Source organism: Ammodytes marinus, assembly GCF_949987685.1.
Source record: "Ammodytes marinus genome assembly, chromosome: 4".
NCBI lineage: Eukaryota > Metazoa > Chordata > Actinopteri > Uranoscopiformes > Ammodytidae > Ammodytes > Ammodytes marinus.
The window spans coordinates 294,246-321,947 of record NC_137233.1 but is presented as its reverse complement, the minus strand read 5'-3'; the positions used below and the strand labels follow the sequence as shown (position 1 = coordinate 321,947).

Below are 27,702 nucleotides of genomic sequence, written 5' to 3'. Positions count from 1 at the left end.
ATGGTTTACACTACCCTGCTCATAAGAGAGGTGAAGGGAGGGTGCGGGTCGTTGCTAGGCCGGTTGTCATGTGCAGGCTCATCCCACACAAATAGTTCTCCCCTGACCTTGGGCAAAGTATCTACTGAAACTGCCTGCCTCTGTATATACAGTGTTATGTGCACTTACAAATGGTGAATGAATGTGAAGTTACTAAACATACTGTTTAAAAGGCCTCCTGTCACTTTAAGACGCCATGACAGTGAGCGGAAAACTACTGGCCAGCAGGGCGCGCTCGGACATGTCTCGTGACTCTGCTGGAGGAATCAGACGGAGAAGACTGACTTGCGCTCGGCACGGCCGCCACTAGCTCACCAAGAACTATTTAGTTTAAGGCTTAAATGTACAGTTTAGTATTAACCAGCTTGTTCTGTTGGGATTTGTGTGTGCATAAAGCTAAACCACAAATTACCATACAAATTAGATCACAAGTTCACTGGTGTTAATGTATCACCACGTGCTTCAATAAACCCCTTAAATTGTCCATCTTCTGGAACCACCTTTATTGCCACCACCAGAGTTCTGACCGGACTCTCTGCAGGGATTTGAGATATCCTACTAGCAAACTATTATCTATTTTTTACATACAAAAGTGTAAAAGTTTAAAAAGCACAAGAGTATAAAATTAAGATTTATTCTCACAGGCCATGGATTTATTTAAATGAATATGCCGGTCCTCTGAACAAAAACAGTTTGGAACCCCTGCTCTGTCACACCTGTTCCACTGTCACACAGACCTTCAGGGGTAATATCTTCACTTCATCCTCACTGAAAAAGCATGGAAACATCCTCTCAGTGAAAGTGTGTGTGAAGATGTGTATGTGTGTGTTGGTGTCAGCATCAGAGAACGACAGTTTTCCTCTGTTCCAGTCCAGATTCACTCTGATCCTCTGAACAATGTCTGGAGCTGTTGGTGAGCTCACTGTTAATTTACCGTTATCGAACTTTAATCCCCATTCTCCAGACCATGTGTCTCTCTTCCTCTGGACAGACTCTGCTAACACACCCAGTTCCCAGAGTGGACCGTCTCCAACCTGGACGTCCCAGCTGTGAGTCCCTGAGTTAAAGCCCTCAGAGCTCAGGACAGACCAACCTTGACCAAACCTCTCTGGATTATCAGGAAGCTGCTGTCTCTCTCCTAGTCTGACACTGGTCAGATCTTCAGACAGGATGAGTATATCATCAGCAGTGTTTGGGTCCAGAACCAGAGGGGTGTAGGAGACCATGTCCTTCCTCTTGGGCGGCAGTGGCGAAGTGGTAGGGAATTCGCCTCTGGTGTGCAGGGTCGGAGGTTCGATCCCCCGTGTACCCGCCACATGTCGAAGTGTCCCTGGGCAAGACACTGAACCCCGAATTGCTCCCGATAGTTAGCTTAGTTAACTTAGCACCCTAGTGCTAAGCCTACCCTGCGTGGTAGCTGCTGCTATCGGTGTATGAATGTGTGTGTGACTGGGTGAATGTGTACAAAAACAATGTAAAGCGCTTTGGGTCTGTGAAAAACGGAGATAAAGCGCTATAAAAGTCCATTTACCATTTACCATCTTGTTCCAGATGTGGAAGGTCAGGTTGCCCAGGTGTTTGGCCTCGTCTATCAGAGCTCCTGAGAGCAGCTGTGGATCATCTGGCAGGGGGCGCTGCTGGACTCTGTCCACTGCAGCTTTATAGTTGAGCAGGAATGAGACATGTTCAGCTTTCAGCTGCTCCTCTGTGGTTCTGACTGTGTCTGAAAGAGCTGCTATCTCTCTGCTCAGAGCCTCCATCTTCTCCTTCATCATCTGACTCTTCTGCTCCTCTTCCTCCCTCAGTGCAGCCATCCTGGCCTCCTCTTCCTCTTCTAGAAACTGGTGAAGCTTCTTAAACTGATCCTTGATCTGTGTCTCTGTGCGTCGGGCCTGGACCTTTATGTGTTCTGCTGTTTTATCAGACTCCACTTTAACTTCTTTAAAGACCTCTAACTTCTCCTTTAAGGGCTCCAGAGTTCTCTGAAGTTCCTTCTTGAGTTGTGCTGCAGCTTCAGCGATGGGTCTGACTCTGTGGCCGCTGTGTTTCTCTGAATCTCTACAGATCAGACAAACTGGCTGCTGATGGTCCAGACAGAAGAGTTTGAGTTTCTCAGAGTGCAGACTGCAGAGATCCTCTGAAGCTTGCTCATCTCTCTCCAGTAAGAAGGCCTCACACAGGTTCTTCAAAGCCAGGTTACAAGGAGGTTGGTTCTTTGAAGACACTGTCTTGCAGACTGGACACTGACGTTCTGACTTCCCTCTCCACCATTCAGACAGACATTCTTTACAGAGGCTGTGGCTGCAAGACAGAAGAACTGGATTTCTAAAGATGTCTCTACAGATCGGACAGCAGAGATCATCATGTAAATGTGGCAATATAACAACAATAAAAATACGTGTTTGTTTATTCGGAAATATGCAAGGCAAAAATAAAGAATGACTGGAGAAAAGTTTCAAAGTTCTCAGCGGATGTTTAATGAAGTGATATCACAGGACAGGTGATGCAGGTTTCAGCAAAGTCAAAAAGAAAAAAGAGAGCCCTCTCTCGACATCAGAGTCTCTTATCATATTTTGAAAATGTCTACTGATTGGTCAAATGTTGTTGTCAGGCAGTTTTTCGAAAGTCCATCCTCTTCTTCCTCATCCTGACGTCCGAAACTAGAATTAGGCTTTCTCTAGCGGCCTTGAGTAGTTACTTTTGGCTTCAGGAATGGGAAAATCAGCGTTAGTTTTTTATTGCTGTTCTACCTCGTCTCCAAAAGCACCAAGACTGAAATGTGAAAAGTGAATATGGTTAAGGATGGGTGACTCATTCTGCCCATTAAAGGATTATTTCACACTTTTAAAACATTTTTCATGTCTTTCTTTAAATATTTCAACTAACAAAATGATTACAATTTCTAAATATTCAACATTATGAGTTTTCACTTTCGCTCCCTATCATACTTCTTCAGCTGAATCATATACATTCAAGCTAGCAATGCAGTTTAGCTCAAAGCCAATTAAAGGACTCTTTCAGTTTTTCAGATAGTTCTGTTATGGCCAACCAACCTTAATGGCCATATAGCTTGTAGGTTGCTACACTCGAAGCCTTGACGCGTGTGTCACATATCCAGTTCTTTGTTAAAAACCCATAAATCCACGACAGAGGCAGGATAGCTTTTAAGGGTTTATTGTCCAAAAGCAAAAGTAATCCACATTCACAGTTCCTCCGGTCCAATACCGAATATATACATGATCGTATGTTCCTTTTTGGCTTCTCACATGTCCTTCCAATAACATGTTAGTCCAACAATGGACATGATGACGACTACGGTCAAAAACTTATATCGAACCATGCCTGACAAACTTCTTTTTGTTGTCAATACCACGTAGCAGGAACTATCCTATCAGTCATGCGCATGGCTACCAGTTACGGCATGATAGGTCGTAAAACAATGATAGATAACGTAAACTGACTAAATGCAAAACTAAAAATATTACTCAAAATGTTTCCTTACATATAAATATAGCAAGAAAAATAACACATCTTTACAAATAGGAAATAAACTAAAATTGGCTCTTACAAGTTCATACTCCTAATAATTCATAATTCATTTTCTAAATAAAACAGTTCATTATAATAAACATATGCATTATTGACTACAGTCGTTAAAACATTTCAAAAACTACATAACTAATATAAAATTTGACAAGAAAAACCTCAACAAAATGTAAAATAGGATGGAATCAGATAAGCTCTTGGAAATGAGTGTCTACAACAGAATATGTTTATACTTATTTCACATGAAAACAGGGCTCTGCATTTATTACATGATATATTCACACATCATATGCTGAGAAAGAGAATCCTAGTATATTCTCTCTCCTACATGTTTTGATCTATGACAAACAGAAACATTATATTACTGTTTGCTGATGCCTTAATAACTCTGATAATAACTGATAGTTTAAACACACTTGTGTTTCTTCAGAGTGGAGCTTTGGGTGAAGCTTTTCATACATTTGTCACAACAGTACGGTTTGTGTCCTGTGTGGATTCTCTCATGCACTGTGAGGCTAGATGATGAGTAGAACCGTTTGTCACAGTGTTGACATTGGTACTCTTTGACTCCAGTGTGGATTCTCTCATGCTGTGAGAGATGAGACGATGTGTAGAACCGTTTGTCACAGTGTTGACATTGGTACTCTTTGAGTCCAGTGTGGATACGCTCATGATATTGGTATGAGTAGTAGGAACTGAAGACTTTCCCACATTCCTGACATGGGTAGATTTTTTCCTTTGTGTGAATGTTTCTGTGATCATTGTAAGAACCTTTATGGGTGAATCTCTGGCCACAGTCCTCACAGCTGTACGACTTCTCTCCAGTGTGAATACGTTGGTGGACTTTGAGGTGTTCTGATCGAGCGAAGGTTTTCCCACAAAGGTCACAGCTGTACGACTTCTCTCCGGTGTGAATACGTTGATGGTCTTTGAGGGTTCCTGATCGAGTGAAGGTGTCCCCACACTGGTCACAGCTGAACGGCTTCTCCCCAGTGTGAATACGTTGGTGGCGTTTGAGGTTTCCTGCTTCAGTGAAGGTTGTCCCACATTGGTCACAGCTGAACGGCTTCTCTCCAGTGTGAATACGTTGGTGGACTTTGAGGTTTCCTGATGTAGTGAAGGTTTCCCCACACTGGTCACACCTGTACGGCTTCTCTCCAGTGTGAATACGTTGGTGGCGTTTGAGGTGTCCTGATGTAGTGAAGGTTTTGCCACACTGGTCACAGCTGTACGGCTTGTCTCCAGTGTGAATACTTTGGTGGCGTTTGAGGGATCCTGCTTGAGTGAAGGTTTCCCCACACTGGTCACAGCTGTACGGCTTCTCTCCGGTGTGGATTCTCTGATGAATTGTTAAGTTTGACCTCCATATGAACTCTTTCTTACACTGTTGACAGCGGTGAGGTTTAGGTTTCTTTGTTCCTTTTTGTTTCTGTAGCGACAGACAGACAGAGATACAAAGACAGAGTATGAGTGAGGCAGAGATGTGCAGTCAGGGTCGGCAGTAGGGATGGGAATCGTTAGGATTTTACAACAAATGAAAAGAAGACAAGGACTTTAATACTCAAATATATTGGAGACACAGGTCACACACATTAGGGTGGGGCCAGTCATCTCACAGAAGGGACACTGACAGGACAAGACAATGTTTACCAAAATAAAACAGGAAACGGGGAAATATGAAAGATGACACCAGAAAATAGGGAGCTTGACAAGTCTTGACAATTGCCAATAGACATAAATAGATATCTATCAATAACAGAAGTATCAAGAATCATTTTTATTCTTCTCTCCATTAGAAATTATATCATGATATTAAAAGACTCAACAGTTACATTATAACTTTGTCAAGTTAAATTGTTAATCCCACTCCCTGCTTCCCCACTATGCAGATGCTTTGCAGCTTTCTCTAACCTCAAACCTGTTGAACCCTTTGTAGATTCAACATTTCTCAATAGTTTCACTTCCTCAACACTTCCAGTTCGGTGCAGCAAAACAAAAAGGGGGCAGTCGTTGCAGAAGGCATAAGCTGACTTGTTAGCCTCCACATGAGTCCCCTGACTGCAAAAGAACAACAGACGTTTTAGTCACCACATCTAAAAGCTTTCACACACTCACCTCAACATCTCTAAACATCTGAGGGGTATAGTACAAAGCAAACTCAACAGAGCCTGGCTCTCTTTTCTTGATCTGGTTCAACATAATCTAAACCCTCGCTCAGAGCTGACCGGTATCACAAAGGCAGTTATCAACTTCTTATGTTGAACAAGGGTTTCAGTCTCTGTGGGCATTCCCCATTAAAGGGGGCTTGACTCGGCTTCTGCATAAAGTACTGATCCTGTGCCGCTAACTTTACACAAACGGACTGACTGTGAGCAGCTGACATAAAGAAAGAAATGTGTTGCTTACTTCACTCACTCAAGAGGAAGAGTTTGTCAGTCTGAATTATCACAGAACAGCAGACACAGAGCTGAAAGCAAAACTGTTGGCCCCCATAAAAACAAAAATTGTCACTTTCACTCCCTCTGCTCCGCGACTCTTCAAATCCATGTATTCTGTTAATTCCACCATGAACAATCTCCTGAAACCAAAGACGCATATCTTGCACTCCTTCATCCCAAAATAATGCAACACTTTCCTATCTTTCTTCCACTCCAAAATGTAAAACACACACACAGCAATCTAACAAACTCCTTCTCCATCTTCCCCCAACCTGGAACCTGGAACAGTTTTTCCTCCTTTCACCCATAAAAGCATCCGACCTTTCTAAAATTCTCTCTAGCATTAAACTCTCAACATTCAAAGTTGATTATTTGTCATATGTGCAAGACATGATTGAGTCTCAGGCCACCAATGCAATGTAACATTTAGAAAATGTATAAGAGAAACACACAAGTGAAGAGAGCAACCTGTGACCTAAATAAACACACAGTAGTGCAAAGACATGCAGACGTACACATTTGGAGTGTAGAGTATAATGTAGCCGACTGAAATGCTCTGTAGCTGGACACAAACTCCCCTCTCCCAACCCCACATCCCTGTTAAAATCAATAATGTTTTGCCATAATCGAGCAGCCCTAGTATGTAGAGTATAATGTAGTAGGGCTGCACGATATTGCCCAAAATGATTATCACGTTTATTTTGGTCAATATTGATATCACGATATTTTACCATGATTATTCAGTAATTTTAGTGAGTAAAATATTTTGATTGGATTGTCACGTAAACATAACAGCGCTTTCATATCCATGTGATCGGCTATGCAATATTACTGATAATGTACATATATTTGCATAAATATAATAATTATTTACCTGAAGTCATTGCATCTCCTAAAAGCAAAATATAAAATATTTTACTCCATTCATTGTACCTGCATAATGGATGTGTATAAAACTTGATTTTGAACTAAATAAAATTGTGCCCACAATGTATAACTAAAATAAGTATGTTATGAGCTGCGCCCTGTCAAAATAAATCACAACCTATATGGCTCTACTACGTCGGAATTTAATTTGAAATGAAGGAGACGGGAAGTGGCAGGTAACACTCAGCAACACGTTAGTTAACTGTTGCTGCCTCTCATGCCTTTACTCGCAACGCGAGGTTTCATCTTCGCTTCAGGTCGTGTGTACGCCGAGGCACTGACTGTATGGAGTTATTAGCAACCCTGAGAGCTTGTCTAATAACTGGAATAGTCATTGCAAACCCACTAAGTTCTTATGTAATGAAAACATAGTTCAATACGCCAGTATATAGGAACGACCAAGGATACGAACTAGCAACGGTGGAATAGTCTACTCGCCCAGCTAGACTGTCTGCTTCAGCTGACTGAAGGCTCCGGCTCAGCTGTTAGCCACAGAGCTACTGTTTTGCTAACAACTCAAGACTCACACACTGTATAAACAGTAATTCTAAATCAGCCAACATATTTAACAAGAGCTCCATCTAGCTAACAAAGCAATAGCCCCCAAAATCAATAACACAATTCACGGAGAAAATGACTGCCGAACATTTACATGGCGGGCTGCAGCCTGAAGTGACTGTATAGGCTAACTGTCAATATGCGGCCAAACGTACTCATGTCGTGTTGACTGGAGTCCTGTCGGACATTAACCATGACTCCTGTGTTCCCTGCTCTCCTGATACATGCAAAGTTGTGTTGAAAAAGTATTCCATTGTTTTTTGAACGAGTAGTAGCCCTGTTTGTGGACGTCTATCCATCAAAACTATGACGTAGTCCTTAGGTGACCTGTTCGCTATACATTATACTCTTGACAGCGGTCTGTCTTGCTGGACATAACAGACCTGGCAAAGTGTCATGTAATAATGGGTTATAAATCCGGATGGAGTGCTTTCTATCTATGCGGGCAGAAAATTGTTCACACTTTGGGGGCGGAGCAACTGGACTTTGATTGACAGCTCTCGGGGAACCTGGGGTTGCCAGGTTGGAGCATGGACAGGCACATGATCAGCGAGTGGTTTGGGGAGTGATTGATTTGCTTCGCAGCTGAGCACACATTTAAAATATCGCACATTCATGTTACACGTCATCGTGGGAAGCCAATATCGTCATCGCGATGAAATTTCGATACATTGTGCAGCCCTATAATGTAGCTGACTGAAATGCTCTGTAGCTGGACACAAACTCCCCTCTCCCAACCCCACATCCCTGTTAAAATCAATAATGTTTTGCCATAATCGAGCAGCCCTAGTATGTAGTCCTAAATTGATTGAGTTTCAGCAGAAATAGTTTTATAATCAGTTTTATTTATGTAGCCCGATATCGCAGACAGACAGTAATGTGCGTCAGGGGGCTTACGATCTGTACAGACAGTAATACGACACCCTTTGTCCTTAGACCCAGGAGGCTGAGGAACAACTCCCCCATAAAGAAACACTTTAACAGGTAAAAACAGAAGAAACGTCATAATAACACCATAGTGATATAAAGTGTATAGTCACCGTTTGTGGAGAACTCATGCTTCTTCCTCGGTGGCAGCAGATAGTAACCAGAGACGGTGTTTGTGTGTCGAGCTCACAGACGTTTGGTCAGACCACGGACCTGTAAAGAAAAGGTGACAATGATTAGCTAATGTAAGCTAAACCAACTAGTGTGCTAGCGCTGTTTGATAGCATGTGCTGCTAGGTAGTGAGCAACGTTCTTAAATCAACCATCAACATCATTCAGTGATCAGCAGTGTTACAGGGTGTAACAGTCAGTTTGATAACATGTAGCGCCACTAGGTGTCGCCTCCTCTTGTTTTCTGTCTGCTTGTATATCAGTACGCTGAGCATTATTTCTTGCCCTGTGAATATAATGGCTATCTATCTACGGACTAGTGATGTATTACCAAACGTTTAGTTTAGTTAGGTTGCTTCTTCTGCTGTGTCCGGCTGAGGACAGCCGTATTATAAACATGGAATATGTAACAGTGCAGTTGTTTATTTGTGCTTTGAGTGAGCTCTAACTAAGTAGTTGGTTTTGATATGTTAACAAGGTAAGGAGGAAGACAATAGGCTCGTCTGAGATGAGCTGCAACACGCCTCAAAACACAAGTAGACGGTTAGTCGGGGGAGGGACCAAAAACAGTGACTTGAAATACTGCAATTGAACAGAAACTGAAAGAGAAAACAACAAGAAATACTTCTAATGGAGCACAACTCAAAACAAGAAACAAGATATAACCCCATAAATCTTTTGCCAGTTCCTACATTTCATTTTAGCATACATGATGAACACAGAAGATACTTTACTGATCAAACAAATGGGGCTTAGTAGTTCACCCTTGACTACACTAATATGATAGATGGATTAACCAAAACACTTTTAAACAGTAAGTTTCAGTCCAGCATATGTCTGCTTGTTATTTTTCATTCTTTAGCTCACACTGTCGGTTATGGTTTACTGACACTGGAGCCTGTTTTAATATCCCCATGTCCACCGCAGGAACAGTGATGCAAACAGACGTTAAGTAAAGGGAAAAGTTTGGACCTGAACATGGACATCTTTGATTTCCACTCACGCACAAAAGATAAAAATAAAAGACAAACCCAGAACATACAGATAAGAACCTTGGCGACACGGTTTAGTGATTACGTATGAAAGAGCAGGAGCCTTTAGTAAAAGTTCACTCCAGATATGGGCGGTGTAGCTCTGAGACTCTGCTGTGTGTAAGGCAAGCTGAGGCTAATACTGTAGGCTACATGTCCTGCTGGGAGTTTGAAAGATAATAACGACCCCTATCTTGTGTAGAAAACGACCTATACAACAGTACCTGTACCAGAGGCGAGTAGACGTTACAATGTAGCGGGAAAGAGCCATAACAGTAAACAGTAAACGCGGGAGTCGCCGCCATGTTTGTTTCTCTGCAGCTACACTTTAGTGAAAGTAAGACAAAGTCCGCTCATTCCACTATATTACCTTAAACTAAAACGATCTCTCAACATTCGTTAACAAACTACAACAATCACGGTGAGGTTTAGAAACATTACCAACCTGATAAATAAAGATGAGACGGTGAAGAGGCTTGCGTTGTCTGCTGAATCTTCCAGTGTTGTGATAAAAGACCGCGCATGCGCAGCTCCTAACCAGATTCTTCTTCTCCTTCATATAGACTTCCGTCAGTGTAGACGTTGCTGAGCGCATTACTACCACCCAGTGGTCAAAGTCGAGACACTGCAGGTGAATGGGGTATAATGTTATCTTATAGATATCATGAAACTTTGCCAGTTGATTACTGACATTGGAGCTTTTCTTTTTGCCATTGTATCTCATTGTAACAAATAGGATTATGTACATTTGGTAATATCTAACTAATTATGTATAAATGTGTTGGACAGTTCTTAACAGGATTTTAGTAGTTTCATCTTCTCCTCAGTAGTTTCCTTTGTTTGATGCAGGCCAATAATTTCACTCCTCTGAAACAGTTTCATCTTTTTCCCAAACCACAGCATATGTCTTCTGACATGGTGGTTTAAGAAATAAGAAGCTATTCACTGCATCAGTTAGGGTTACATAACTTTTTGCCAACTGAAAAATATTAATTCCTGCAGTTTTTGACCGATAGAGGGCTCTTGCCTATTTGCCTAGTAAAATCCAGGTGGGGACTTTTCTTTGGCGAGGCAGTTTCTAAATCTAAAATGCTGAGCTCTGTCCTGCAGTCTGCGGGTTGTCCTGTAGATGGCAGCATCTCTCTGCTCAGATCAACACAGCTGGAGGAAGAACACACATCTTATAGTGGAGTCTCTGGCTGTGTTCAAAAAGCCATACTAACGTTCTTCTCATACTAACATCCTACTCATACTAAAAGCCCTACTAACGTCCTACTCATACTAAAAGCCATACTAACGTCCTACTCATACTAAAGTCCTACTCATACTAACGGCTTACTCATACTAATGTCCTACTCATCCTACTCATACTAACGGCTTACTCATACTAATGTCCTACTCATACTAATTTCCTACTCATACTCATTTTGACGTCATGTTGAGTTTCTCATTTGACCCCATACAAGTTGTAATAAACAATTCACTAACATGTCCAAGTGTCCCTGGGCAAAGAGACACTGAACCCTAAATGTCTCCTGATAGTTAGCTTGCACCCTGCGTGGTAGCTGCTGCTGCTATCGGTGTATGAATGTGTGTGTGAATGGTAACGTGGGAATGGGAACAAGTCTCCCTTGAAAAAGAGTCTCTGGTCTCAATGGGACTTACCTGTATAAATAAAGGATGTATTCTATATTAAAAAAAATAAGTAGGACACAAGAAGGTTGTTTAGAACAGACCGTTTGACATTCACATACAGACAACAACCGCAGCCAACCGAGCTGTGAGCTAACCCAATGCTGTCGCCCTGTTTTCTACAGCCCATTAAGTTATCAAAGCGCTTTGATCTAGTAAAATGAATTAATTATTAATATTATTAATATTATTACAGGCTTTGTGAATGTAAACAAATCCCCCTCCTCTGAAACTACACACTGCACCTTTAAGAGGGAAGAATAATGTGGCGGCAGTGGCGAAGTGGGTAGGGAGCTCACCTCTGGTGTAAAGGGTCGGAGGTTCGATCCCCTGTCTCCCCGCCACATGTCGAAGTGGGCAAATCTTGACATTGGGTTTACTCTTCATATTCTTGGATGAATGAGGGTCAACCACAGAATCTTTGTATCCTTATTGATAGGAGGAAACTTATATGAAAACAGGGCTCTGCATTTATTACACAACACATTCACAGATCAAATGTTTAGAGATACAAACCTAATATATTCAGTCAACTACATGTTATATTGTGTTGACTGTATTCATGTAACCTAACATTAATAATGTCATATGCACATTAACAATTACAGCAGCAGTCATTGGCAATGACATTCTTAAGTCCCAGGCTTCTCTCAACAATGTGATATAGAAGAAGAAGAAAACGTGAAGAGAGCAACACCTGAGACACAAATAAACCCAACAGTAGAGCAAGGACACAGTGCAGATTAAAGTGAAGAGTTAAGATGCATCTTATAAGTAAATTGAGAATGCAAAATGAAATGAACTAAGTGTAGACTAAATAGAATACTGTGTGGGTAAATAGCATTAAAAGATAACTAGTGAAATAGGATACTGTTCATGTAATAGAATAATGTTCTATAGGGAGAGGGCAGTGTGGAGGGTGAGGGGATGGCATCGTCTGTGGACCTGTTTGCCCTGTATGTAAACTGAGATAGATAGATAGATAGATAGATAGATAGATAGATAGATAGATAGATAGATAGATAGATAGATAGATAGATAGATAGATAGATAGATAGATAGATAGATAGATAGATAGATAGGCCTGTATGCAAACTGCAGGGGGTCCAGTGAGTCATCATTGTTTGCTGATGCCTTAATAACTCTGATAATAAAATACATGTGAAATACAGATGTGTCTGTTGTATCTGTTCCACAGAAACAATGCTGAAATGTATTTGATTTATTCAGTCCAATATTTAATAAAATGCCAAAAACAGCTCAAAACTTTAAGCAGTATAAGAATCTGGAGATAACATGATATAATGTTCAATTCAAACATTCAAAAATACTTCAAGCTGAAAACAAAGAAACTGTATTCATAAACAAGTTGCTAAAAGTGAATATGGTTAAGGATGGGTGACTCATTCTGCCCATTAAAGGATTATTTCACACTTTTAAAACATTTTTCATGTCTTTCTTGAAATATTTCAACTAACAAAATGATTACAATTTCTAAATATTCAACATTATGAGTTTTCACTTTCGCTCCCTATCATACTTCTTCAGCTGAATCATATACATTCAAGCTAGCAATGCAGTTTAGCTCCAAGCCAATTAAAGGACTCTTTCAGTTTTTCAGATAGTTCATACTCCTAATAATTCATAATTCATTTTCTAAATAAAACAGTTCATTAGAATAAACATATGCATTATTGAATACAACTTTAAATTGATTCAAAATAACAAAGAAAATAAATGGTTTCAAACATTAAAAAGACAACTGCATGCAGAGCTGTTAAAACATTTCAAAAACTACATAACTAATATAAAATTTGACCAGAAAGACCTCAACAAAATGTAAAATAGGATGGAATCAGATAAACTCTTGGAAATGAGTGTCTACAACAGAATATTGTTATACTTATTTCACATGAAAACAGGGCTCTGCATTTATTACATGATATATTCACACATCATATGCTGAGAAAGAAAATCCTAGTATATTCTCTCTCCTACATGTTTTGATCTATGACAAACAGAAACAGTATATAATAGTTTGCTGATGTCTTAATAACTCTGATAATAACTGATAGTTTAAACACACTTGTGTTTCTTCAGAGTGGAGCTTTGGCTGAAGCTTTTCATACATTTGACACAACAGTACGGTTTGTGTCCTGTGTGGATTCTCTCATGCTGTGAGAGATGAGACGATGAGTAGAACCGTTTGTCACAGTGTTGACATTGGTACTCTTTGAGTCCAGTGTGGATACGCTCATGAGCCCGGTGTGAGCCGTAGGAACTGAAGACTTTCCCACATTCCTGACATGGGTAGATTTTTTCCTTTGTGTGAATGTTTCTGTGAGTATTGTAATGACCTAGCTGGGTGAAACTCTGGCCACAGTCCTCACAGCTGAACGGCTTCTCTCCAGTGTGAATAAGTTGGTGGACTTTGAGGGTTCCTGATGTAGTGAAGGTTGTCCCACACTGGTCACAGCTGTACGACTTCTCTCCAGTGTGAATACGTTGGTGGACTTTGAGGGATCCTACTTGAGTGAATGTTTTCCCACACTGGTCACAGTTGTACGGCTTCTCTCCGGTGTGGATTCTCTGATGAATAGTTAGGTCTGACCTCCACCTGAACTCTTTCTTACACTGTTGACAGCAGTGAGGTTTAGGTTTCTTTGTTCCTTTTTGTTTCTGCAGCGACAGACAGACGGACAGAAATACAAAGACAGAGTATGAGTGAGGCAGAGATGTGCAGTCAGGGTCGGCAGTAGAGATGGGAATCGTTAGGATTTTACAACTAATGAATAGAAGACAAGGACTTTAATACTCAAAGACATTGGAGACACAGGTCACACACATTAGGGTGGGGCCAGTAATCACACAGAAGGGACACTGACAGGACAAGACAATGTTTACCAAAATAAAACAGGAAACGGGGAAAAATGAAAGATGACACCAGAAAATAGGGAGCTTGACAAGTCTTGACAATTGCCAATAGACATAAATAGATATCTATCAATAACAGAAGTATCAAGAATCATTTTGATTCTCCATTAGAAATGATATCATGATATTAAAAGACTCAACAGTTACATTATAACTTTGTCAAGTTAAATTGTTAATCCCACTCCCTGCTTCCCCACTATGCAGATGCTTTGCAGCTTTCTCTAACCTCAAACCTGTTGAACCCTTTGTAGATTCAACATTTCTCAATATTTTCACTTCCTCAACACTTCCAGTTCGGTGCGGCAAAACAAAAAGGGGGCAGTCGTTGCAGAAGGCATAAGCTGACTTGTTAGCCTCCACATGAGTGATCGATTTAATATTATCAAATCAAAGCAATAAAATAGTTTCTGCTGGTGTCTTTGAGCTTGGAATCAGTGATCACTGCCCGGTGGCCTGTATCAGAAGTATTCATCTTAAAAAATCTCAACCCAAAATCATCATTAAGCGTAATTTTAAAGGTTTTAACGAGCAAGCATTTTTAAATGAACTCTATCAAAGTGACATTCATCTCACAAGTGAAATATCTGATGTGGAATTGGCCTTAGAATTTTTCACCAATACTTTCTCCTCCATTTTGAACAAGCATGCACCCCTTAAAAAGCACAGAGTAAAAAATAGATCAAACCCCTGGTTCACAAATGAATTGTCCGATATATTTGCAGAGAGAAATAAAGCATGGTCCCTAGCTAGACGCTCTGGTGAAAACTCCAAGTGGACTGCTTTCAGACAAATCAGAAATAGGTGCATATCCATGGTTAGGAAAGCTAAATCAGACTACTACCTCGAACTAATTTCAAACTGCTACTCCAACCCTGCACTATTTTGGAAGGCTGTGAATTATAACAAAAATAATTCTAGCACTGTTCCCAGTCAGTTAAAAATAAATGATCAGATTTTAAATGATCAGAAAGAAATTGGTTTAGCTTTCAATAAACACTTTATAGCTGCTGGTAAACTCTTTCACAATGGAGTATCTACGCCTTCTACGCCTACCACCACGAGAAATAAAAATAGCATACCACCTGTCTCTAAAACTCCTCTTTTCAGCCTTGTTCAAGTCCCAACAAGTATTGTTGTAGATGCGCTTCTTGCCATCAACCCCAGGAAGTACATGGGAGAGGACAATTTGGACCCATTTTCAATAAATCTCTCTGCACTTATCATATCAAAACAAATAACCCATATTTTTAATCTTTCCATCTCCTCTGGTATTGTTCCTAAAGTCTGGAAAAAAGCTCACGTCATTCCATTACATAAAGGGGGTGACAAAAGTGATCTTAACAATTACAGGCCAATTTCCAAACTCCCATGCCTGGCAAAAATTCTAGAATCAGTCATTAATACTCAGTTGAAATCCTTTTTATCCAGTGCTTCCATTTTGAGTCCATTTCAATCTGGTTTTAGGGCAGGCCACAGTACTGTATCTGCTGTCACTTTGGTCTTAGACAACATTGTTACAGCTATCGATAAAAAAATGCACTGTGCAGCACTTTTTGTTGATCTGTCAAAAGCTTTTGATACTTTAGATCACCATTTGCTTTTAGAGAGGCTGCATGAAATTGGTTTTGATTATTCTACATGTAGCTGGTTTAGGGACTATCTCTCTGATAGACAGCAGTCAGTTAAGCTGGGAAGCTACCAAACTGAGTTTTTAACAGTTACAAATGGTGTTCCGCAGGGCTCAATTTTAGGTCCAGTCCTATTCACAATTTACATCAATAACATTGTTTCATCACTACAAAACTGCCATGCCCATTTGTATGCGGACGACACTGTACTGTATTGCATTTCTGATTCAGTGCAACAATCTGTTCAGAACCTACAGAGCTCTTTTAACACCCTGCAGAACTGTCTAGTGGATCTCAGGCTTGTCCTTAATATAGAAAAAACAAAATATATGTGCTTTTCCAGAGCAAGAATTACACATTTTAATGATCTTATTATTCACACAAATAATGGATCTCATATTGAAAGAGTCACTGAATATAAATATCTTGGCATCTGGATAGATGAAAAACTCTCTTTTACATTTCACATAAAAAATCTTGTCTGTCGTCTCCGACAAAAGATTGGCTATTTTTATAGGAATAAAGCCACCTTCCCGTTGTTCAGTAGGAAAAGGATTATTGAGGCAGTTTTTATGTCTGTCCTTGATTACGGTGATGTGGTTTATCGGCATGCATCTCGTTCATGCCTTAAACTCCTAGACTCTGTATTTCACTCTGCTTTGAGATTCATTACAGGAGATGCTTATGATACACACCATTGTGTTTTATATGAAAAGGTTGGGTGGTCCTCCCTTAAGGAGAGACGTGATGCACATTGGCATATTTTTATATATAAAGCTCTGACTGGAAAGCTACCACTATATTTGACAGAAATGCTGCTTATTTCAGATGGGCTTTATCAAACCCGCTCAACTGACATGCTCATGTTATATGTCCCCTATGCCCGGTCTGAGCTTGGTAAAACCGCTTTTAGCCATAGTGCCCCTGACTCCTGGAACAGCCTACAACATACAATTAAAATAAATACACTCATAACTGTTAACCAATTTAAAATTATTATTTTGAATCAGCCCCTCTACACTTGTAACTGTTTTAATTAGGCTTATGTCTCTCATTCAATTGATCTGAATGTTTTAAATTGTTGTTGTCTGTGTGTGTGTGTGTGTGTGTGTGTGTAAACTTGTTATGTATTCTCATTGTATATTGTGTATCTGTACAAACTCGACGTCATTGTAAAAGAGGGTCACCCCTCAATTGATCTTTCGAGGTTAAATAAAGGAAAATGAAAAATGAATAAATGAGTCCCCTGACTGCAAAAGAACAACAGACGTTTTAGTCAGCACATCTAAAAGCTTTCACACACTCACCTCAACATCTCTAAACATCTGAGGGGTATAGTACAAAGCAAACTCAACAGAGCCTGGCTCTCTTTTCTTGATCTGGTTCAACATAATCTAAACCCTCGCTCAGAGCTGACTGGTATCACAAAGGCAGTTATCAACTTCTTATGTTGAACGAGGGTTTCAGTCTCTGTGGGCATTCCCCATTAAAGGGGGCTTGACTCGGCTTCTGCATAAAGTACTGATCCTGTGCCGCTAACTTTACACAAACGGACTGACTGTGAGCAGCTGACATAAAGAAAGAAATGTGTTGCTTACTTCACTCACTCAAGAGGAAGAGTTTGTCAGTCTGAATTATCACAGAAAAGCAGACAGAGCTGAAAGCAAAACTGTTGGCCCCATAAAAACAAAAAATGTAACTTTCACTCCCTCTGCGACTCTTCAAATCCATGTATTCTGTTAATTCCACCATGAACAATCGCCTGAAACCAAAGACGCATATCTTGCACTCCTTCATCCCAAAATAATGCAACACTTTCCTATCATTCTTCCACTCCAAAATGTAAAACACACACACAGCAATCTAACAAACTCCTTCTCCATCTTCCCCCAACCTGGAACCTGGAACAGTTTTTCCTCCTTTCACCCATAAAAGCATCTGACCTTTCTAAAATTCTCTCTAGCATTAAACTCTCAACATTCAAAGTTGATTATTTGTCATATGTGCAAGACATGATTGAGTCTCAAGCCACCAATGCAATGTAACATTTAGAAAATGTATAAGAGAAACACACAAGTGAAGAGAGCAACCTGTGACCTAAATAAACACACAGTAGTGCAAAGACATGCAGACGTACACATTTGGAGTGTAGAGTATAATGTAGCTGACTGAAATGCTCTGTAGCTGGACACAAACTCCCCTCTCCCAACCCCACATCCCTGTTAAAATCAATAATGTTTTGCCATAATCGAGCAGCCCTAGTATGTAGTCCTAAATTGATTGAGTTTCAGCAGAAATAGTTTTATAATCAGTTTTATTTATGTAGCCCGATATCGCAGCCAGACAGTAATGTCCGTCAGTGTGCTTACGATCTGTACAGACAGTAATACGACACCCTTTGTCCTTAGACCCAGGAGGCTGAGGAACAACTCCCCCATAAAGAAACACTTTAACAGGTAAAAACAGAAGAAACGTCATAATAACACCATAGAAACATAAAGTGTATAGTCACCGTTTGTGGAGAACTCATGCTTCTTCCTCGGTGGCAGCAGATAGTAACCAGAGACGGTGTTTGTGTGTCGAGCTCACAGACGTTTGGTCAGACCACAGACCTGTAAAGAAAAGGTGACAATGATTAGCTAATGTAAGTTAAACCAACTAGTGGGCTAGCGCTGTTTGATAGCATGTGCTGCTAGGTAGTGAGCAACGTTCTTAAATCAACCATCAACGTCATTCAGTGATCAGCAGTGTTACAGGGTGTAACAGTCAGTTTGATAACATGTAGCGCCACTAGGTGTCGCCTCCTCTTGTTTTCTGTCTGCTTGTATATCAGTACGCTGAGCATTATTTCTTGCCCTGTGAATATAATGGCTATCTATCTACGGACTAGTGATGTATTACCAAACGTTTAGTTTAGTTAGGTTGCTTCTTCTGCTGTGTCCGGCTGAGGACAGCCGTATTATAAACAGGGGGAATATGGACTGAAATAACATAGTTAGGAGAATTTAGTGCATTTGGGTCGCTTTAAATTGAGTAAATTCACGTTTATTCCCGTTAATTCCCAAAATTCCTGTTAATTCCCATAAATTCCCGTTAATTCCCATGGAAAGTTTCCAACTTTGAAAATTCCCGGAATTTTGCAACCCTACTTACCTATAAGATGCACAGTACTGTTTAACCCTGTTTGCCCTAATCTAAGTCTTGTAATGATGGTTTGTTCTCTGGAGTTCCTTCCTCAGATGTCCCTTCCTCCTACTTTGGACTCTATATTGTGTAGATGGCCTTTAGTTCCTGTGTGCCACTGTTTATAGACACTATTTCTGCCTTATCTTCATTGGACACTGCTGTCTTCTCTGCATCTTTTAGCACTGGGTACAGCAACTCTCTGAACCCCCCTCATCTTTTCTACATTCCCCATACCGTACTTATAGGAGTTGACCTGCCTGTGTTATTACAAAACTCCCTCCAACTTTATTTCTTTGCCTTCTTCACTACTAGAGAGAGAGAGAGAGAGACACTAGGTGAGTACTACATGGAGAGAGATACTTCTCGTACCTGAGCCAGAGCTTTTTTATAATATACTGGGTTTCCTAGTTCACTACTTTAATTTAAGGTTGGCCGGGAATCAAGAGGAATGCGGAGTTTGGAGTTCTCAAAGATGGCTGGCTTATTGAAGTTGCAGACATCACATGGCATTTCAGCAGTCAGGTCACAGTTAACGGCTACATTCTAATGAAGCAACAGGAGCAGCTAAGATCTGTGTGTGTGTGTGTGTGTGTGTGTGTGTGTGTGTTGCAGCTATGCATGTGTTGCAACAGGGAGATTGACAGCAACAACTGCTAGTAGCTGACAAGGCTGACCTCATGTGCTCCCTACATCAGAATAGCTTCTGTAATAAGAGACATATCCCTGTCTGTCCTTCATAACCTTTCCCTATTGGCCTAAATCCTATCTGTTCTGCTTTCTAGTTGTTTCTAACCAAAGTAAACTGATTAGAGCTTGAAAATCTAGGACAAACTAAGTTTATAATCAATTAGATTCTGAAAAGTATGAGTTCTCTTTAACATTCTAAACGCTCTATTCCTGTCTTTAACAGCTGTGCTGCATTCCTCTGTCCCCCATATCTAGTATTACCATGTAAACATCTGGTCAATGATGGAATTCCTTTTTCTCTACTTATGACATCTATTGCAGCATGTCCGTCCTGGGAGAGGGATTACTTTGTCAACTCTCCCTGAGATTTAAAAAAATAAATCCCGGTAAAGGGTTTTTTACTGGAGTTTTTCTCAGCCGAGCTAAGGGTGTAAGGGCAGGGCGTCATATTGTATGGAATATAAAGCCCACTGAGGCAAATGTCTATTTGTGATATTGGGCTGCGATACAAATAAAACTGATTTGATTTGATTCATTCTCCCTCTACTTCTGGGTATGGCTGTGTATGCTGCCGTTAATATTACTTCTCTAAATGTCCCATCAATGTCTTCTAGTGTAACCCAGAACATACAGAGAAGAACCTTGGCGACACAGAAAGGTTTCCTTGTGTTGTGATTACGTATGAAAGAGCAGAAGCCTTTAGTAAAAGTTCACTCCAGATATGGGCGGTGTAGCTCTGAGACTCTGCTGTGTGTAAGGCAAGCTGAGGCTAATACTGTAGGCTACATGTCCTGCTGGGAGTTTGAAAGATAATAACGACCCCTATCTTGTGATAGAAAACGACCTATACAACAGTACCTGTACCAGAGGCGAGTTGACGTTATAATGTAGCGGGAAAGAGCCTTAACAGTAAACAGTAAACGCGGGAGTCGGCGCCATGTTTGTTTCTCTGCAGCTACACTTTAGTGAAAGTAAGACAAACTCCGCTCATTTCACTATATTACCTTAAACTAAAACGATCTCTCAACGTTCGTTAACAAACTACAACAATCACGGTGAGGTTTAGAAACATTACCAACCTGATAAATAAAGATGAGACGGCGAAGAGGCTTGCCTTGTCTGCTGAATCTTCCAATGTTGTGAGAAAATACCGCGCATGCGCAGCTCATGACCAGATTCTTCTTCTCCTTCATAGACTTCCGTCAGTGTAGACGTTGCTGAGGGCATTTCTACCACCCAGTGGTCAAAGTCGAGACACACACACACACACACACACACACACACACACACACACACACACACACACACACACACACACACACACACCTGACAGATCAGAAATCAATCTAACCAACGCAGTACAGAAAATGAATAATAACTGACAATAAATATAATACCATAACAAGCATTATTTAATTGCTCTATTCTGCAGGTACTAGTAGCCTGCTGGCACCACCCTCGCTATTACTAATACTACTTGCAGTTGGTTCAATAGAAATAACACAAATCCCTTTCCCTCCCCCCCTCCCTCTATATCTCTCTCTCACTCACACACTGCCAACACAGCGTTTTGGATCTCAACAGTATTTGTATGTAACGTAGGCTACCTTCGACACGCCACATCAGTGTTGTAATGGGACCCCACGTCCATCCCGTTCTTCTTCATGAGCGCGATCGTGTGCTCGTACAGAGTGAACGGCAGCTCCGTTTTGACTATCTGGTAAGCTGTGTTTATGAGCTTCTCTAACCTGCCGTTGTTTTCACTCGTCGCTCGTCTCGCCCACATATTTAGCCGGAAGAAGGGTTGTCAGCAACCCGCTTAGCGATTAGACAGTTTATGTGGCTCCTGCTTTTATCGTGCGCTTCTATGGTCTGCTTTCTGTAGTTCTCATTCCCTTTAAACCCCCCCCCCGATCCGCTTTTGCAGGGAACTGTCTGCAAACCTGAGAGGCACCTATTTGGAGACGCATGGGGAAAGTGGAGTTCCACCGGAAGTGGATTTCATTGGTCAGAATTGTAACCTATTTGTTTTCTTCTTTTTGTTTTACTGCCGGAGTTCACCTAGCGGTGAATAATAATACACGGTTTCCACCGGTTATGGTGCTAGTACACAGTAAAATACGTCAGTTTGTTAAGGGTCCCAATGGCCAGGACGGTGGTAAAAAGTACATGTTGAGGTAGAAGATGAATGAAGCAACGAAGCTTTGTGTACATCTTCTGAAATCCGTCTGTTTAATTCACAATCATCACGAGTAGGTCAATCACATACAAATATCAACTCTTATAAATGAAACACAAAAAGTGCCACCACATTAAAATAAATAACTCATTTTAAAAAGTGCAAACACATCAAAACACACAACTCATTTTAAAAAGTGCAAACACATCAAAATACATTTTTTTATAAGAGTTTATATTTTTATGTGATGTGTGGGCATTTTTTGTGTCTTTCAGTGACCCCCACATTATTATTTAGTGTGTGTGTGTGTGTGTGTGTGTGTGTGTGTGTGTGTGTGTGTGTGTGTGTGTGTGTGTGTGTGTGTGTGTGTGTGTGTGTGTGTGTGTGTGTGTGTGTGTGTGTGTGTGTGTGTGTGTGTGTGTGTGTGTGTGTGTGTGTGTGTGTGTTGGAGAGGAAGGTGGGCCGTGAGCATGTGCCTTTTGGAGTCGTCCTCTAGCAGAGTCCAATGGCATCTGTAGACCAAACATGCAACATGTTATTGCGTCATCATGTTTAATATAGGCTACAAAGGTTTACCACTTGAAGAAATGATCCAGGTTGGATTCAGAATGACACAGTACCAAACTAAACATACTGCATGAGCAATAAAGATACATGATGTACCTAGCACTGACCACTTAGCTGCTTGAAAGCCTCCTTTTTCGTTTGGTCCTGAAGACAGGTGGTGTGTTGCCTCTGAGGGTTGCTTTTCCCTCCTCAGTGCTATACATAGTTATTTTATCTGAAACAATAGCTCAAACATTAGGCTAACGTTTGTGTAACTAATGTTAAGGTTGCTTGTGACCATAGTACTGCCTATCTGTCTAACAAACAATTAGGCCTATTTCTATTACAGTCCTATCTGTCTAACAAACAATTAGGCCTATTTCTAGTATAGTCCTATCTGTCTAACAAACAATTAGGCCTATTTCTAGTATTTCTAGCCATTCTCAATACTTTTATTTTAACAGTTGACAATTAGGCATATCTGTGTAACAAATATATAATTATCCTGACTTCCAAAAGCTGCTTGTCTTTTCCAGCCATTCTGATATGTCATTTATAGCTGTCAATCATTGAATGAAGCTGTCAAACGTACCTGCACTTATAGCTGTCAAATTTTGAAATCGTCTTCTAAACCAATGAAATCGAGAGTTCATGGTTTTCGACCAATGAAATGACGTTCGGGGAGGGACAACGCTTTTGACCAATGAACGAATGAACTGAGTTTGGGGCGTACAATTCTGACCAATGGAATTAGTTTGGGGCGTGGCCCCATCTTGCTTCCGGTGTAGTGGAGGTCCGTTTTCTCCATGCGTCTCCAAATAGGTACTCTTGGCAAACCTGGCAAAACATGCCGTTGTCGCCATTTGCAAGCCAAGGAAAAGCAGTCTTCCAGGACGGTAAGAAGACATTTTTAAAATCTGCCAGTTTGAAAAAGCCGGTAAGGCGGGAGGGCGGGGTAATAGCGTCTCTCGCGTGTACTTTAGCGAATCATGATGTTGTCAACAAAAAATACACAAACTGGTCACCAGTCAACTTGCCTTGAATATGATTTTACTGGCCCCGGGCCATCGGGCTATACGTCATGTCGAACCCTGAAATTGAGAATGCAAAATGAAATGAACTAAGTGTAAACAAAATAGAATACTGTGGGTGTAAATGGCATTAAAAGATAACTAGTGAAATAGGATACTATTCATGTAATAGAATACTGTTCTATAGGGAGAGGGCAGTGTGGAGGGTGAGGCACAGAGGTGTCGTCTGTGGACCTGTTTGCCCTGTATGTAAACTGAGATAGATAGATAGATAGATAGATAGATAGATAGATAGATAGATAGATAGATAGATAGATAGATAGATAGATAGATAGATAGATAGATAGATAGATAGATTTTTTATTTTTTATTTAACCTTTATTTAACCAGGAAAAAAACCTATTGAGATTAAAAATCTCTTTTTCAAAGGTGACCTGGCCAAGACAGGCAGCAGCACAATGAACCACAGTTACAGACAAACACACAGGGACAAAATTAAAATAGCACTATAAAATAAAGCAAATCAATTCACAATGCAACAATCCTAAATAGACCCATTTCTGTAACCAGGAAAAAAACCTATTAAAAACACTGACATCTTAGAGAGTCTAACTCAATTTCCTTAATTTTCGACTTAAAGGCATTCAACGAAATTAATTCAACAAGTCCTAGGTCTTTCTGCAGCGTATTCCACACAGTGGAGGCAGAGTACACAAAAGCCTTTTTACCCTGTTCTGTCCGTACATTGGGCACCGAAAGCAACACCAAGTCCTGCGAACGTAAAAAGTGTGGACCAGCACTTTTCCGCATGATAAGGGAGCATACATAGCTAGGTAGCACACCAAGTATTGCCTTGTAAATAAATGTGCCATAGTGACTGAGCCTACGAGTGGACAAAGCAGGCCATCCTACCCGAGAGTACAACTGGCAGTGGTGAGTGAATGGTACGCCGAGTGAATCATATTAAGACACTGAACAGAGGTATGCATATACAACAAATCACTACAGTCCAGAACAGATAAAAAAGTAGCAGCCACAAGTCGCTTTTTTACATTGAAAGAGAAACACAACTTATTTCTAAAATAAAAACCCAACTTTAGCCTCAGCGTTTTTACCAAATAGAGCACATGAGACTCAAAGGTGAGGGAGTCATCAATCAGAAAACCCAGGTATCAATAAGACGTAACCACCTGGATAACACTACCCTCCAGAGGGGACATTTTGTGGTCTGGCTCTAGAACTAGTAAACAACATGAGTTTGGTCTTATCTGCATTAAGAACAAGTTTCAGCTGAAGGCTATTTTGGACGACAATAAAAGCATTCTGCAAGTTTGCAATAGCCTGTTTAAGAGTCGGTGCAAAGCAATAAATAACTGTGTCATCAGCATAAAAATGGAAATTGGCATCCGACACGTTTTTATCAATATTATTAATGTAAATGGTGAATAGAAGTGGGCCTAATACAGAACCCTGGGGTACACCCTTACAGGTTGGTAAATTGTTTGAGTAGAGACCGTCATGTTTAATGCACTGGGTCCTATCACTGAGGTAGTTTTGGAACCAAGAGACTGCTTGCTCTGATAGTCCTGAGTTGAGGAGCCTGCTTTTTAGAACATCATGATCTACTGTGTCGAAAGCTTTGGACAAATCAGTAAACAGTGATGCAGTGTTGTTTCTTATCACGTGCTACAGAGATGTCATTTATCACCTTCAGTACCACTGTGGTAGTGCTATGTTTTTTTCTAAAACCTGATTGAAATGTAGACATAATGCCATTGGTCTGAAGAAAATCCTTGAGTTGGTCATTTACCAGGGATTCTAGAATTTTTGCCAAAACTGACAGATTTGATATTGGCCTGTAGTTGTTTAGCTTGGATGGGTCACCTCCTTTTAATAAAGGGAGAACAAATGCAGATTTCCATATGCCAGGAATTTCATTGTTTATCAATGTGAGGTTAAAAAGATAAGTGAGAGGTCCTGCTATCAAATCAGCTGCAATCTTTAAAAAGTATGGTTCAACAAGATCAGGCCCTGGAGGTTTTCCAGGATTTAAAGCTTTTAGGGCTTTTTGAACTTCCTGTTTAGTGAAAGGCGTAAAATTAAAAAGGCCTGCAGAGACTGGAACATCAGTACAGGGCTTCACAGTAGCAGAGCAACTGTTTTCAAACAGAGAGCCAGACAAAATAAAATGCTCATTAAAACAATTCAACATCTCCATTTTATCACTAACAGCAACAGAATCCTTCATAATAAAAGCTGGTAAAACATTAGAATCTTTGCTCACAGAAAGTGATTTTATAGCTTTCCAGAATTTCCTCGGGTCATTTAGGTTTTCGGTAGTGACAGACAGATAGTAATCTGATTTAGCTTGCTTAATAAAAGAGGAGCATCTATTTCTAAGTGTTCTAAAAACAAGCCAATCGGAGGAAATTCCAGTTTTCCTTGCCTTTGCCCAAGTCAAGTTACGTTGGTGAATAATGTCTGCTAGCTCAGGGGAAAACCATGGATTATCATGACCCTTTATTCTAAATAAAGATGGATAGAGCAATGGCTAGGCCTGTATGCAAACTGCAGGGGGTCCAGTGAGTCATCATTGTTTGCTGATGCCTTAATAACTCTGATAATAAAATGCATGTGAAATACAGATGTGTCTGTTGTATCTGTTCCACAGAAACAAAGCTGAAATGTATTTGATTTATTCAGTCCAATATTTAATAAAATGCCAAAAACAGCTCAAAACTTTAAGCAGTATAAGAATCAGGAAATAACATGATATAATGCTCAATTCAAACATTCAAAAATACTTCAAGATGAAAACAAAGAAACTGTATTCATAAACAAGTTGCTAAAAGTGAATATGGTTAAGGATGGGTGACTCATTCTGCCCATTAAAGGATTATTTCACACTTTTTAAAACATTTTTCATGTCTTTCTTTAAATATTTCAACTAACAAAATGATTACAATTTCTAAATATTCAACATTATGAGTTTTCACTTTCGCTCCCTATCATTCTTCTTCAGCTGAATCATATACATTCAAGCTAGCAATGCAGTTTAGCTCCAAGCCAATTAAAAGGACTCTTTCAGTTTTTCAGATAGTTCATACTCCTAATAATTCACAATTCATTTTCTAAATAAAACAGTTCATTATAATAAACATATGCATTATTGAATACAACTTTAAATTGATTCAAAATAACAAAGAAAATAAATGGTTTCAAACATTAAAAAGACAACTGCATACAGTCGTTAAAACATTTCAAAAATTACATAACTATTATAACATTTGACAAGAAAGACCTCAACAAAATGTAAAATAGGATGGAATCAGATAAACTCTTGGAAATGAGCGTCTACAACAGAATATGTTTATACTTATTTCACATGAAAACAGGGCTCTGCATTTATTACATGATATATTCACACATCATATGCTGAGAAAGAAAATCCTAGTATATTCTCTCTCCTACATGTTTTGATCTATGACAAACAGAGTAAATTATTGTTTGCTGATGCCTTAATAACTCTGATAATAACTGATAGTTTAAACACACTTGTGCTTCTTCAGGTGAGAGCTTGTGGTGAAGCTTTTCATACATTTGTCACAACAGTACGGTTTGTGTCCAGTGTGGATTCTCTCATGCTGTGAGAGATGAGACGATCTGTAGAACCGTTTGTCACAGTGTTGACATTGGTACTCTTTGACTCCAGTGTGGGTACGCTCATGATATCGGTGTGAGTCGTAGGAACTGAAGACTTTCCCACATTCCTGACATGGGTAGATTTTTTCCTTTGTGTGAATGTTTCTGTGTCTATTGTAAGGACTTTGATGGGTGAATCTCTGGCCACAGTCCTCACAGCTGTACGGCTTCTCTCCAGTGTGAATACGTCGGTGGACTTTGAGGTTTCCTGATTGAGCGAAGGTTTCACCACACTGGTCACACCTGTACGGCTTCTCTCCAGTGTGAATACGTTGGTGGACTTTGAGGTGTCCTGATCGAGTGAAGGTTTCGCCACACTGGTCACAGCTGTACGGCTTCTCTCCAGTGTGAATACGTTGGTGGACTTTGAGGCTTCCTTTTGTATTGAAGGATGTCCCACATTGGTCACAGCTGAACGGCTTCTCTCCGGTGTGAATACGTTGGTGGACTTTGAGGCTTCCTTTTGTAGTGAAGGATATC

General features: G+C 40.3%; 1 protein-coding gene across 1 annotated transcript; it reads right to left on the bottom strand.

Moving 5' to 3' along the window:
- Positions 1 to 749: 749 nt before the first annotated feature.
- LOC307249155 (E3 ubiquitin-protein ligase TRIM35-like) lies at positions 750 to 21,550 on the bottom strand (the record flags this gene model as incomplete). The annotated part of the gene is made up of 3 exons (XM_080025791.1): positions 750 to 1,271; positions 1,578 to 2,481; positions 21,372 to 21,550. 3 exons carry the CDS (start codon positions 21,548 to 21,550, stop codon positions 750 to 752), a joined length of 1,605 nt encoding a protein of 534 aa, XP_079881917.1.
- Between the last annotated feature and the right edge of the window lie 6,152 nt (positions 21,551 to 27,702).